This window comes from Arvicola amphibius, chromosome 10 (genome assembly GCF_903992535.2).
Source record: "Arvicola amphibius chromosome 10, mArvAmp1.2, whole genome shotgun sequence".
Lineage (NCBI taxonomy): Eukaryota > Metazoa > Chordata > Mammalia > Rodentia > Cricetidae > Arvicola > Arvicola amphibius.
The window spans coordinates 63,693,825-63,707,727 of NC_052056.1; the positions used below are offsets into that span (position 1 = coordinate 63,693,825).

Sequence of the window (13,903 nt, forward strand, 5' to 3'; positions counted from 1 at the left end):
TTTCAGTACAGCTAGGGCTACATAGAGAAACCCTGTCTCAAAACACAAGCAAACAAACAAAAAGACTCCCGTCTTCTTCTGTGCTGAAAGAAAGTGCTTCCTACTGGTTGGTTAGACCTTTGAACAGTGGGATGTCATCTGTTCATATGCAAAAGAAGTAATAAGTCACAGCAGTTTCTTAACAATGAGCACTGGTTAAATAGCTTCAGATTACACTGGATGATAGATTCCCAGCAATGAGGCATTATATTGCTTCTCTTGGTCACTCCTTCATGCTATACCTCATGGACACTCATATATAATTGCATGCATATGCACACATGACACATCCCTCACCCGATCATACCCACCATACAGTCACTCTCATTTTTATTATACATACTGCTTCCGAGTGCACGCACACACATACAACTCAACTTACACACTCACTACACACCCCTCCACTCACACTCACATGTTCACTTCATATACACACCCTAACTCACACCCTCACATGCTCACTTCAAGCCCATATACCAATCCACTCACGCTCTCATATGCCTACATCACACAACACACACACTATATATATGCATATATTATCTATCTATCTATCTATCTATCTATCTATCTATCTATCTATCTATCTATCTATCTATCTATCTATCTATCTATTATCTATCTATCTTCTATCATCTATCTATCTATCTATCTATCTATCTATCAATCTATCTATTGTGTGGTGTGTGTGTGTGTGTGTGTGTGTATATGTAAGAAGAGAGCAGTACATCTTTAGGCTTTCTCTTAGTGGCAGTACTGAATGCTGAGCAGGTGGCCTCTTAGCCCACACCTCTGAAACGAAATGCCCCTCATCTCAGTGTAATGCAGCCTGGAGGGACTTTTGTTTTTGAGGCAGGGTTTCTCTGTGTAGACCTGGCTGTCCTGGAACTCACTTTGTAGACCAGGTTGGCCTCAAACTCACAATCTGCCTGCCTCTGCCTCCAAAATGATGGGATTAAAGGTGTGCACCACCACCGCCCAGTTTCTGGAGGTACCTTTTAAGGTATAGTGGATTTTAGGGTCATAGAGCTGTCAAACCTATATATAGTCTCACTGGGATTTTGGCCCTATGGGACATCTGTCTATGGGAACCATTCAGGGTCATTTTGTAATCTTCAGAGGCCTTGCCCAAGTGACCTTGGTGTCATTCCGGGAACAGTCAATCCACACGAGGGGGAGGAACCCTTCCCAGGACTTTGGTCAGCATGAGGCTGGATTCAGCTGAGCACAGGGCACATGAAATACTGCTCTGCTTCTGAGAAAAACAGGGCTTCTGGCCCCAACTGCCCGGCCCCTCACGGTAGGTTTCCTGCCTCCATCCCGGGTCTGTGGGTGATGTGGGGACATCTGGAAAGGGACTTGCTGATCTTACCCAGAAGGCCACAGTAGCTGAGTCCCCTGGGAGGAGAAGCCCCTCAGTGGATCAGCTAGCCTTGGCTGGGAGGGGGCAGGGGAGGTGTGCCAGGGAGATTCTAATGGGGGACGATGGCCAGTCCTGGCTCTCGGGGAACTGGCTGTGAATGGGGGGACAGCAGCATGGTCACATATTCATGGTCCACCCTGGTTGGTGTCCGTTGTCTGGAATACTTAACGCTGTCCCCTTCTCATCCCACATCAGGCTTAGATGATGACATTCACATTCACTCCCGAACTAAATGGAATGTTGGCCAGGCACTATACAGTGCATTAAATGTGCTGTCTGACTGACGGGGGGCTAATTTCAACCTTAAGGACTCTAATGAGGAAATTAAGGCTTTGATAGATGGGGAGGAGAACCTTTGGAGTCTACACAACTGGTAAGTACAGTGTCTGAATTTGAACACAGATCTGGCTAGGTTGACAGAGCCGAGTGCTTGCCCACTTCATTAAGCAGATGAGGGAGTGGCCACAGAGAGCCACAAATATTCCGTTCATTCAGCCTAGTGACATTCCTGTGCCCAGCCCTGAGCCCGGTGCTGGGATGCAGAGCTGGGAATGAAAATACTTCAGGACCCTGACCCCTTGGGGTCCAGCACTCTGCGAATGACAGCAGTGACATGCCAGGTGAAGAAAGGCAGTCTGGAAGGCTCTCTGGGGACTACTGGCTTGGAAGGGTGGGAAGGGCAGAAGCAGGCAGTGATAGGGAACAGTGGTAGGCACAGGCGATTTGCAGCATTACTCAGGGGCTGGAGGTGTGGCCGAATGGGAAAGTGACACGCCCAGTCCACGCCTTCTTATGTCAAAGTGCCAGCTTCCCCACAAAACCAGTGCAGCAAAGAGCCAAGCTACCCTGATCTTTTTGCGATGCCAGATCTGAGGGCTACACACCAGCAAGTTCTACTGTAGGGTGCTGGAGTTGGCATTTGTGTGTGGGGCCGAGCCTCACACTGTCCAGGGGATCCTGGGATCTGTGGTTCACAAAGTTACCTCCATTTTATAAAACAGTTTTCTTGTTCTTCACTTTAAAGCTGATGTGTTTATTATTTTAAAATGCTTAGAAATACGTTCATAATTGTAAGCAGAGCCAATGTAGATTTATTAAGGAAAAATAAGGAAGAACTCCCAAGAGTGAGAGAGGATCCGAGGACGAGATGTCCTAGGACACTTCTTCAATAGAAAATCTTTTATGTATTCTTTGTTAGTTTCACACATGTAAACAATGTATCTTGGTCATATCTGTCCCCAAGATTCCTCATTCCCCCAAGGTATCCCCCACACATCCACCGCCCACCTTCATGTCCTTGACAATTTTATTTCTTAAATAACCCACTGAGTCCGGTCAATATGCCTGCTGGAACGCTGATTAATCCTGTTGGTTTGACCTGGTGCAGTCTTCTGACGGTAACCGTGGTTGCAGTGGGTTCATGAGGGTGACATCCATGTCATGGTCGTATTTCGTGTCACTTTTCCCCATCTGTGTGCTTTTAAGTTCTTACATCCCCTCTTCGAGATGTCCCTTCAGCTTTGTGGGGCTATTGATAGAGATGTTCCATTTATGATTGAGCACCCAGTAATCACTCATTATCAACACTGTGGCCAGTTCTGAGTCTCTGCTTCAGCTGCTGACCCCTGACCCCTGCAGAGAGAAGCATTTTCTGGGCAAGGTTGAGGGCAACACTACACATGTGGTGTGTGTGTGGTGTGTGTGTGTGTGTGTGTGTGTGTGTGTGGGTGTGTGTGTGTGTGAGAGAGAGAGAGAGAGAGAGAGAGAGAGAGAGAGAGAGAGAGAGAGAGAGAACAGTCTTTTTCAGAACTGATTAGATTTTATTGATTTCACAAATGACACAAGCAGGGTGGAGAATAACAGAAACTTGCTTGTATTTCCCTAAAGTTAGCTATCAGCTTAAGCGTTCATAGCCCAAACTGTATCCATTACACAAAAGAATATTGATACAAAACATTAGAATTACAAAACTCTTTAATTTCTTGTGTTGGTCCCAAGTGTAGGCAGCATTACAGTGGTCTTAAATGTTGGGGGCATCTAGATTCACCTGGAAAATTGTTCAGAGAGCCTGGATGTCGACAGGAGGAACTGGGGCTTTCTTTTTAATTCTCTTCAAGGCAGGCATTCAGGCTTTGTTAATTTTATAAACTTTATTATGAAAATTGAAAATAAATAAAAAACACCAAATACCAAAGTTTACCAGACCCAAAGTCTATACAACTCAATTATGTCTGTGCATGCCTATGTACATGAGTGTAATTACCTGTGGAGGCCAGAGAGGGCGCTGGATTCCCTAGAGCTGGAGCTACTGACATGGGTGCTAGAAACTGAACTTGGCGGGAGGAGGAGGGGTCCTCTGCAAGAGATGTACATGCTGTTAACCACTGAACCATCTTTCCAGCCCGATTGCTTCTATTTCTTAAAAAAAAGATTTGTTTTCACTGTGCCTGTGTGTACGTGCATGCGTATATGTGTGTGTATGTGTCTGTGTGTGTGAGTGTGTGCACGCATGGCGTGCATGTGTGTATGTGTGTGCGCCCATGCAGTGCATATGTGTGTGCACGAACGCATGTGTCTCTCTGTGTGTGAGTGTGTGCATGCATGGAGTGCATGTGTGCATGTGTGTGCGTGCACGCATGTGCGTATGCATGCGTGTATGTTTGTGTCTGTGTGTATGTGTGTGAGTATGTGCCCACATGGCATGTGTGTGTTTATTTGTGTGCATGTGCGCACGTGCGTATCCATGTGTATGCGTGTGGTGTGTGTGTGTATGCAGAAGCCTGAAGAGGGCAGCGGGGTCTGAAATCTGGAACTGAAATCACAGGCAGTTGTGAGCCACCCCATGAGGGTGTTGAAAATAAATGCAGGTCTTCTGGAAGAGCAGTATGTGCTCTTAGTCGCTGAGCCATCTCCCCAGCTTCATGGTTTCTATTTTTTGATAGTTTGTTGCTTGTGGTCTCCTTTGGGTACCACACTAGCAGTAATAATGTTGCACTTCAAGTGTAACTATTGTGATTGTCACCATGGTTCTGGATTAACCAACGCAGAGTTGGCTCTACTGTGTGGGGCTCAAGTGGACCTGGAGTGGTGGGGGAAGGGGGGTCGGAGAGGGCCTGTGCAAGTCCTAACCTACCTGCCTGAGGCCCTCAGCCCTTAGATTTGTTTGCCGGGTTGAGAATAAAGGCAGTCAGGTGTGGGAAGCAGCCAGGGGCACAGATGAGCCCAGAGTGGTTTGAGAAGATGAAGGCTGTTTGCACCCAGTCCACCCAAATAATCAGACAATATTCCACACTTCAGTATGGGGGAAAGGCCAGATGCCCTTCCTTGACTTGTCGAAGTATGGGGCATGGTTGTGGTCATTCCCTAGATGCAAAGCAGGCACCTTCCACAGCTGTGGCCTCTGGTGCAGACCTCCACTGTCTCTGGTGATTTGTTCTCTTGAGAGAGGGCTAAGAAGGGGACCCAAGGAAAGGCTCTGAGTGTCTGTGCCTTTCTTGTCACTGAGAAGAAAAGTCTTAGGAACGGGGCTGTGGGAAGGCTCGCTCTGCTCCATGGTGGTGCAATCCCATGAGCTCATCAGGTTTTCCACAGCAAACCTCTGATGACATCTTACCAGAGCTGAGCCTTGCTGAGCTCAGGAGAACTGTAGCCAGTTTCAGGCTGAATAATTCACAACATACCCACTCTGGGCTTGGAATTTTCTGTATATTCTCTCATTACCCTCAAGAGAACCCCACATAGGAAACAGTGCTATGCTCACTGCTTTAATGTTGAAGGAAGCGAAGCACAGAGAGGTTGCACAATTTGCCTAAAGTACACAGCTAATCAGGATTAGAACCATACTGTCTAGCTACAGGGTGCTAGCTCTTGGTTACTCTGGAATGGGAACGAGTCTAGGGTTAGGAATGGATCATTTCTTCTCTGTCTTCCCATCCCATCCCTGTAGAATGAGACAAGGAGAGTCTTGTTCTAAACCTGAGAGGGCACTGTTCTGGCCCCTCTCCTAAGGACACTCCCAAAGATTGAGAAGTTGACAAAGCCAAGGGCACAGGCCCATCTGTATAGCTATCTTAAGCCAAGCCTCGGTTACCTGGACGTGCGCTAGTGTGGATAGCTTCCCAGAGCCCTCTTTCCCAGACTGCCACAGAAGCCCATGCCCTTAGCCTGTGGAACATCGAAGACAGCTGTAAGCCGTGAGTCTGCTCAGACCTTCAAGTTGCAAACGAAAAGAGATGTGAGCAGACAGAGGGTGGGGAAACTCTGGACCTGTAACTGTGAAGAGCAAGCCTGTTTTCCCTACCCATTCCCTGTCTGATAGGAAAGCCGTGTGGGCTCAGTGAAGACCCTTAGAACACAGATGTGGTCCTAACCCTGACCCCTTAAAACTGAGTCACTTGCTGTGGGAGTCCTGGCTGCTGTGTGCTGGGCTTCTCCAGGCTTCTCAAAGGAGCGAGTTGCATGTCTGAGAACTTTGGGAGTGGGGAAAACAGCCCCTCAGTCCTCCTCCTGGACCCATGTCCCCACAGCCCCACAGAGGCTAGACACTTCCCCAACACTTGGGTGGATCTGCTGCACTTGGAATCTGTGCCACCAGACCAAGGGTCATAGTTTCCTTCAATGTCTGGATTCTTTTTCTTGTTTTTCTGGATTTTTTTCCTTTTGGTTTTTCGAGACAGGGTTTCTCTGTGGCTTTGGAGCCTGTCCTGGAACTAGCTCTTGTAGACCAGGCTGACCTCGAACTCACAGAGATCCGCCTGCCTCTGCCTCCCGAGTGCTGGGATTAAAAGTGTGCACTGCTACCGCCCGGCTTTCTTTCTTTTCTTTACTTTCCTTTTCTTCTTCTGGTTTTTTGAGACAGGGTTTTTCTTGTAACTTTGGAGCCTGTCCTGCAATTCGCTTGAAGACCAGGCTGGCTGCAAACTCACAGAGATCCACCTGTCTTTGACTCCTGAGTGCTGGGATTAAGGGCATGCGCTGCCACTGCCCAGCTAATGTCTGGATTCTTGACAGTTGCCTTTCTTGGAAGTCTCTCAAGTCCTTTTTTCTAAGGACAGTATCTGGAGTAGGCCCCAGGCTAAAGGGGTGAGAGGAAGACTGGGCCAACCTTGTGGCTCAATGGGAGACACTGTCCTCAGGTGGCCCTGGCTGTCCTTTTGTGGTACTTCTAAGCATGACTCCGTGTTTCCTTGCTGCAAGGCCTGTGGAGGGACCCTGGTTTGTACCACTGTCTTCATTGCTGTTCTATTGTTGCAAAGAGACATACCAAACAAGGCAACTTCTAGAAGGGAACATTTGGTTGGGGTCTTGCTTCCAGTCTCAGAGGGTGAGTCTGTGATCACAGGTCAAGAAGCACGGCAGCCGGCAGGCAGGCTGGTGCTGGAGCAGTAGCTGAGAGCTCACATCTACTCCCTGAGCAGCAGACAGAAAGAGAAACTGGGCTTGGTGTGGGCACCACTGACACACCTCCTCCAACAAGGCCACACCTCCTAATCTCCCTAAACAGTCCATCAGCTGGGAAGCAAACATTCAAATATATGAGTCCATGGGGGGCCATTCTCATGCGACCTCCACAGTTACTATCCCCGTAAAAAGGCCCTCGGGACCCTTACATCCCCTGAGTTGTATAGATTTTTATTCGGAGGGACCTTTTTCTGGAAATTTCCTTTGAGAACCTTTAGTCAGGGAGGGTGATGGGCAACTGGACCCCCTTCGGCATGTTAGCAGCAAGACCTGCACGTCTCTTAGTCTCATAAGCTCTCTAGGCCATGTTCCCAGCCCGCTGATGGCGAGGGTCTGAGGGCAGGGAAGGGTGGCTGCCCGGAAGCTGTTCCCGCCTGTGGAGCTCCACTCAAGGAATCAGATGGAGTCTGTAGGCGCCACTCCTGACTGCCAGCAGAGGGCAGCAGAGAAACAGCCCGAGTATTTTCTTGGCTTCTTTGATTTTTATTTATTTTCTGCCAAGTCACATGTATTCTAGTTATAAAATATCTTTGCTGTTGTTGTTCAAATAGTCTTTTTGTCATGACGGTGCCCTTCAACCTAACAGTCAGCATAGTTTCCTGATTACACGTTCATTCTGTGTCCCTGATCTGAGCGTGCTCAACCAGTGCTCACAATCACTGTGCTGTTGTCAGGACTGTTATTATCCCCTGCCTGCACATAAGGAAGCTGAAGCGCAGATAACAACACGCCTCAGGTCACTCGACTAGAAAGTCTTGAGCCTGGGATTTGTACTCGTGAGGTTGGAACCTCCACGAGTCATGTAAACAGGGGAGAAGATCCCCCTGTGGGTCGCAGAGTGCCTGTCTTCTGACAGGCAGGGGCTGCTGAGGCCCGGTTGGTCTTGCCGGGTGGGAAGGTGAACCTCCTGTTCCTAGATAATTCTGAAATGTGGGCTTTCGATACGGGAGTCCCAGTTTTTATGTGTGACTAAACAAAATGTACTGGGGGCTGCAGCATTCCTCTGTGATCTGTTAGTGGATGCTGACGGCATCTTCTGTAGTTCGCTTTTAGCCAGCACCTCTCAAGACAGCCCGAGTTGGCAGGAGATTACTAGGTAGCCGAGGCTAGCCTAAAACTTCCAACTTCAAACTAAAACTCCCCCCCAATCTCTGCCCCAGCATCCAGAGTGCTGTGATTGGTGTGCACACTGGCGTGCACCTCCATCCTAGACTATTTTGATGTAGGAGGTCTTTCTTTCTATGTGTTGCTTTCATTGGTTGAATAAAGAAAACTGCCTTGGCCTTCTGATAGAGCAGTCTTATCAAAAGGTGGGCAGAGTAGACAGCACAGAATGCTGGGAGAAAGAAGGCAGGCAGGGAGAGCCGCCATGAAGTTGCCAGAGTCAGACATGCTGAATCTTTCCTGGTAAGCTATGACCTCGTGGTTCTATACAGATTATTAGAAATGGTTTGAATCAAGATGTAAAAATTAGCCAAGAAGAGGCTAGATATAATGTTTAAATGAATACAGTTTCTGTGTAATTATTTCAGGGGTTAAGCTAGCCAGGCGGTGGGATGCGGCCCGCCGCTCCTCATTACTACACTATTTATTTATTTTTGTTTTTTTGGGACAGGGTTTCTCAGTAGCTACAGAGCCAGTCCTGGAACTCACTCTGTAGACAAGGCTGGCCTTGAACTCAGAGATCTGCCTGCCTCTGCCTCCTGAGTTCTGGGATTAAAGGCCTGCACCACTGCTGCCCAGCTCAACCTTTTTGTTTTTTAATGAATACATAGTAAATGAAGCTTGGTTTTCTTGAGTTTCCTGTAGAGCCTTTGTGTCTGGGCCCTAGGAAGTTCCCTGATACTGGAACCACGGGGGACAGGCAAGGCAGCGAGGGCAGCACTGGGTACAGTTCTGAGGAGCCCAGTCCCTGCACTGTGTCACCCAACTAAGATCAGGGTGCAGGGACCCCTCTTAGCCATGCTCTGAAGTATGCTGAGATCTGGAAATCAAGAAGGATTTTGGGTTAGAAATTTCCAATCTAGGGCTAATCTGCCCATATTTTACATATTATCCCTAATAATTTGGCACAGCCTGTGCCCCTCTCCCTTGCTTTTTTGACTCTTTGCATATCATTCTCCAATCTGAAAAGAACACGGACGCTCTAGAAGACCAGGTCTTGCTCTTGTCATGACCACTAACTTGTAGGGTATCTGAACAGGTAAGGTGGCTGACACCTTTGCTTCCAGGAAATAAGAACCAGGCCACTACTGTCTGTAAGTGGTTTGAACAAGGTGCTCAAACACAACCTGGGACTGGGGCTTAGTGCCAAAGCTTTCCTAGTATGTACAGCCCTAGGTTCTGTCCCCAGCAATGGATCACACAAGCAACTGTTGCCAAAACCATAGCCTCCTTGAAGAGGCCAGTTCTTGCTTGCAGCCTGAGCTTGTCCTGAGAGTGGTGGTCACTTTCCAGTGCTCTGGGCACTGCGGCGTGATGCCCTTATTAAAGACACTCTTTTTGTCTTGTTTTCTGTCATCCTTGGATCCAGAAGATGTTTCCAGGAGTCTGGTTGTGCTGGGCCTCACTCCTGCTGCTGACCAGGCCCACCCAGCCTTGTCCTGTGGGCTGTGACTGCTTTGACAGAGAGGTATTCTGCTCAGATGAGCAGCTGGCCACCATTCCACCGGACATCCCCTCACACGTCACAAACATTGTTTTCATGGAGACTGCCTTCACCACAGTGGGGACCAGGGCTTTCAACAGTAGCCCCAACCTGACCAAGGTGGTCTTCCTCAACACTCAGGTCCGTCACCTGGAGCCTGATGCCTTTGGGGGACTGCCCAGCCTGGTGGACCTGGAGGTGACAGGCAGCCCCTTCTCCAATATCAGTGCCAACGTCTTTTCTAACCTGAGCTCACTGGGGAAGCTCACCTTGGACTTTGACAGGCTGGTGGCTCTGCCTGAGGACTTCTTTCACCACATGGACAAACTGGAGTCCCTTCAGCTTCAGGGAAACCAGCTTCAGACTCTGCCTGGGAGATTGTTCCAGCCTCTGCAATACCTGAGAACCCTCAACCTGGAGCAGAACCTTTTGAGCAAGCTCCCGAAGGGGCTGTTCCAGTCACTCAGCAGCCTGCAGATACTGAAGCTGAGTAACAACATGCTTTTCAGCCTCCCCGAGGGCTTGCTGGGCAATCTGGGCAGCCTGCAGGAACTCTTTCTGGACAGCAACAGCATCACGGAGCTGTCCCCACAGGTGTTCTCCCAGCTCCTCAGCCTGGAGAATCTGTGGCTGCAGCACAACGCCATCCGACACCTGCCGGCTTCCATCTTTGCCTCCCTCTGCAACCTGACCTATCTCAATCTGCAGGGCAACGTGCTGCAGGCTCTGCCTGCCACCCTCTTCACCCACAACCCAGGGCTGCTTCACCTGTCTCTGTCCTACAACCAGCTGGAGGCCATCGCCGAGGGCACCTTCGCCAACCTGTCCCGCCTTGTTTCCCTCACGCTTGCACACAACGCCATCACACACCTTCCCAAGGATGTCTTCAGGGACCTCGAGCAGTTGGACAGGCTTTTTTTGAACAACAACAACTTGACGGCCTTGCACCCGGCCCTCTTTCAGAACCTGTCCAGGCTTAAGCAGCTGAACTTGTCGAAGAATCAGCTGACCATGCTCCCCGGGGGCATCTTTGACACCAACTACGACCTCTTCAACCTGGCCTTGTCCGGCAACCCCTGGCAGTGTGACTGCCACTTGGCCTACCTCACGAGCTGGATCCGCCTCTACAACGACCAGATCCTAAACACCCGTACCTACTGCTCAGGCCCAGCCTACCTTAAGGGCCAGCTGGTGCCCAGCTTGAAGAAGGAGCAGCTGGTGTGCCCTGTCACCCCGGGCCACTTGGGCTTCCTGGCCCTGGGGCTGGATGACAGGGAGCCAGCAGGCAGGTGGGATCTGGCAGTGAAGGGGAGGGCAGCCCGCAGCCAGTGCATTTATAGCAACCCTGAGGGCACTGTGGTCCTCGCCTGTGAGGAGGCCCAGTGTCGCTGGCTGAGCATCCAGCTGTCTTCCAGACAAGGCTCGGACACCCCGGCAATGGCTTACAATTCCAGTCAGGAGTGGGAGTTAAAGTCAAGCTGTGGCTCCATGAGGGTCGTTGTGTCTATTGAGGCTCAAGCTGCTGGGCCCTAAGTGCAACAAATAGATCCAGAAGCCTGAACTAGTGACTTCTTGAGGCAGGGGAGCTGAATGTCTGAAGCTAATGTAAGGGACATGGGCTGCATCTCCAGGGTAGGGAGGAGTGAGGCCTGCTTCACCTAGTGTCTCTTCGTCTTCCTCACTACACACTCTTGGAGCCTATGGCCTAACAAGGGCTTCCTCAACCCAACTTTGGAAACCACACCATGGCCTAGAACAGTGGTTCTCAACCTTCCTGACTCCGTGACCCTTTAATACAGTTCCTCACAATGTGGTGACCCCAAACCATAAAATAATTTTCATTGCTACTTCATAACTGTAATTTTGCTACTGTTATGAATCATAAATGTAAATATATTTTGGAGATAAGAGGTTTGTCAAAGGGGTCATGACCCACAGGTTGAGAACACTGGTCTAGAGACTAAAACACCCCGGCAACAATATTTTCCTATTATTTAACCCCACCCTACTCCCTGATTTGAATCTAGTCTTGAGATTTGTTCACCACTACTATAGTTATACAAAGTAGAGGCCACATCCCTTTGATAGATGAAAAGCCATTTCTAGCCTCATGATAGAGAGAGCAAAGGGATGTCAGAGGAGCTGAGCTGACTAGAAAAGGCTAGGGCAGGGGTGTGCGGGGAAACGGTATCGTCCTGGCAACCTCTCAAGCTGCATCCAGGAGAAATCAAGGCGAGGTGCTGCCTGAGCCAGCAGAGCCCGCCTGCGTGGCTCTCAGGAGGGCAGTGTGGCTTTGCCTGTTCAGTCCACAAGATGGTTGTTCCCTGAGGAGGGAGCAAAAGCCTGAGGAAGGGGAGGAGAGGAGCTGGTAGTTGGGAGTAACTGCCTTGTGCCATGGCTTTCAGGGCATCTGATGCTGAGCTGCTCAGTCACTGAACGGCTCTCTTCTTCCTCTGGTTTCTAAGATGTCTCTGCTACCCCATCTGGGGTGTTCCTCAGCCACCACTCAGGGCATGGGCTCCGCAGCACCAATGGCCTCACATCTTCATCTCAGACTCAGCACTTGTCAGCTGCACACCGACCTCTATATGATCAACCAGAGAACATCTAAGCAGTGTCCCCACCAACTCCTGATTCCCATAACCAGAGAACATCTAAGCAGTGTCCCCACACCAACTCCCGATTCCCATAACCAGAGAACATCTAAGCAATGTCCCCACCAACTCCTGATTCCCATAACCAGAGAACATCTAAACAGTGTCCCCACACCAACTCCCGATTCCCATTCAGCAGAATGGCAAGTCCAGATTAGGAGCTGGGGGTGTTCTCACACATTTCCGTGCCCCATCCTTAGGTCAGTGGATGGTCGGAGGCTGCTCGTTTGTTTCCCGGCCACTCAGACCCGAAATAATCACACAGAAACTTAATTAATTAAAACACTGTTTGGCCTATTAGCTTAGGATTCTTATTAATTAACTCTTACATATTAAATTAACCCATTTCTATTATTCTATATATTGCTATGAGGCTCGTGGTTTACCGGTAAGGTTCTGGCATCTGTTTCTTTCAGCAGCTACATGGCGTCTCCCTGACTCTGTCTCTCTCTCTCTCTCTCTCTCTCTCTCTCTCTCTCTTCTCTCTCCTCTCTCTCTCTCTCTCTCTCTGCCCTGTCTATATTCTGCCCTGCTATAGACTGAAACAGCTTCCTTATTAACCAATGATAATTAAACACATTCCTGGCACGCACTCTTTTCATCTTCCCTTTCTTCTCGCTCACATGCCCTCCCCCGGATTGTCACACGACCACTCACTGAGATATAAGATGCACTGTGGCTCCCCAGCTCACAGCCCAGGAGGGAAATTAGACAGGAGTTTGGGAAGTAACCTCCAAACACAAAGAGGTCTGTGTGTGGAAGTGCCAAGGGCCTGGCATTCAGGGGTTGTTCTGGTTGAGTTTCTGTTGGGATGAAACATCGACCAAACTAACCCAGCCTGGGGGAGGAAAGGGTTTTATTTGATTTATGAGTTCTTACCATTGCGGGAAGTCAGGGCAGGAACTCAAGGCAGGAACTGAAGTGGACCCGTAGGGGAACGCCGCTCACTGCTTGCTGTCAGGCTATGTTCAGCTGCCTTTCTTACACTTCACAGGGGCCACCTGCCCAGGGGGGTGCTGTCCACAGTGGCCTGTGTAGTGATATTTTGTTTGTAATCTAACAAATAAAGCTTGCCTGAAGATCAAAGTGCAGAGCTAAGCCACTAGTTAGCCATAGAGGTCAGGTGGTGGTAGCGCACACCTTTAATCCCAGCACTCAGGAGACAGAGGCAGGCAGATCTCTGTGAGCTCAAGGCCACCCTGGGCTATGAGAGATTGAACCTGTCTAAAACAAAAACAGAGCTCACCCAAAGGTGATCCTAGCTAGCACTTGGGAATCACACACCTTTGATCCCAGCACTAGGGAGGTGGAGGCAGGAGTGGTATGGCTGGGTGGAGAGAGGAATGTAAGGTGGGAGAGACAGGAGCTCAAGGTAGTCTGAGCACGTGAGCATTCTGTCTCAGGTTTCATAGAGACAGCAGTCAGTCTGAGGATTCATGGAGACAGGCTCGCCCCTTTGGTCTGAATAATGGTAGCGGTAGGTAGGAGCTCTTTAGTGGCCGCTCTGCTTCTCTGATCCTTCAGCTTCCACCTCTGATAGCTGACTCTGAGTTTTTATTACTTATACTGATTAGAATTCATGCTACAGGCCTGGGCCCTTCTCACGTCAATCATTAATCAAGAAAAAGCCCCACTGCTGGGTGTGGTGGTGCACACCTTTAATACATACAGCCAAGAGGC

At 49.4% G+C, this 13,903-nt stretch overlaps 1 protein-coding gene across 2 annotated transcripts; it reads left to right on the top strand.

Annotated features, from left to right (window-relative positions):
• The first annotated feature begins 1,201 nt into the window (after positions 1-1,201).
• Positions 1,202-12,523, top strand: Cpn2 (carboxypeptidase N subunit 2). 2 transcript variants are annotated; one of them, XM_038345893.1, is made up of 2 exons: positions 1,202-1,339; positions 9,456-12,523. In XM_038345893.1, the coding sequence occupies exon 2, from the start codon at positions 9,459-9,461 to the stop codon at positions 11,100-11,102; it is 1,644 nt and encodes a 547-aa protein (XP_038201821.1). In that variant the 5' UTR covers positions 1,202-1,339; positions 9,456-9,458; the 3' UTR covers positions 11,103-12,523. The 2 variants fall into 2 exon arrangements, with proteins under 2 accessions (XP_038201821.1, XP_038201819.1); XM_038345891.1 differs by having other exon boundaries at positions 9,459-12,523.
• The last annotated feature ends 1,380 nt before the right edge of the window (positions 12,524-13,903 follow it).

What these genes read in the sequence shown, in the direction of transcription:
- Cpn2 (XM_038345893.1), top strand. Translation starts at nt 9,459, where the DNA reads ATGTTTCCAGGAGTCTGGTTGTGCTGGGCCTCACTCCTGCTGCTGACC.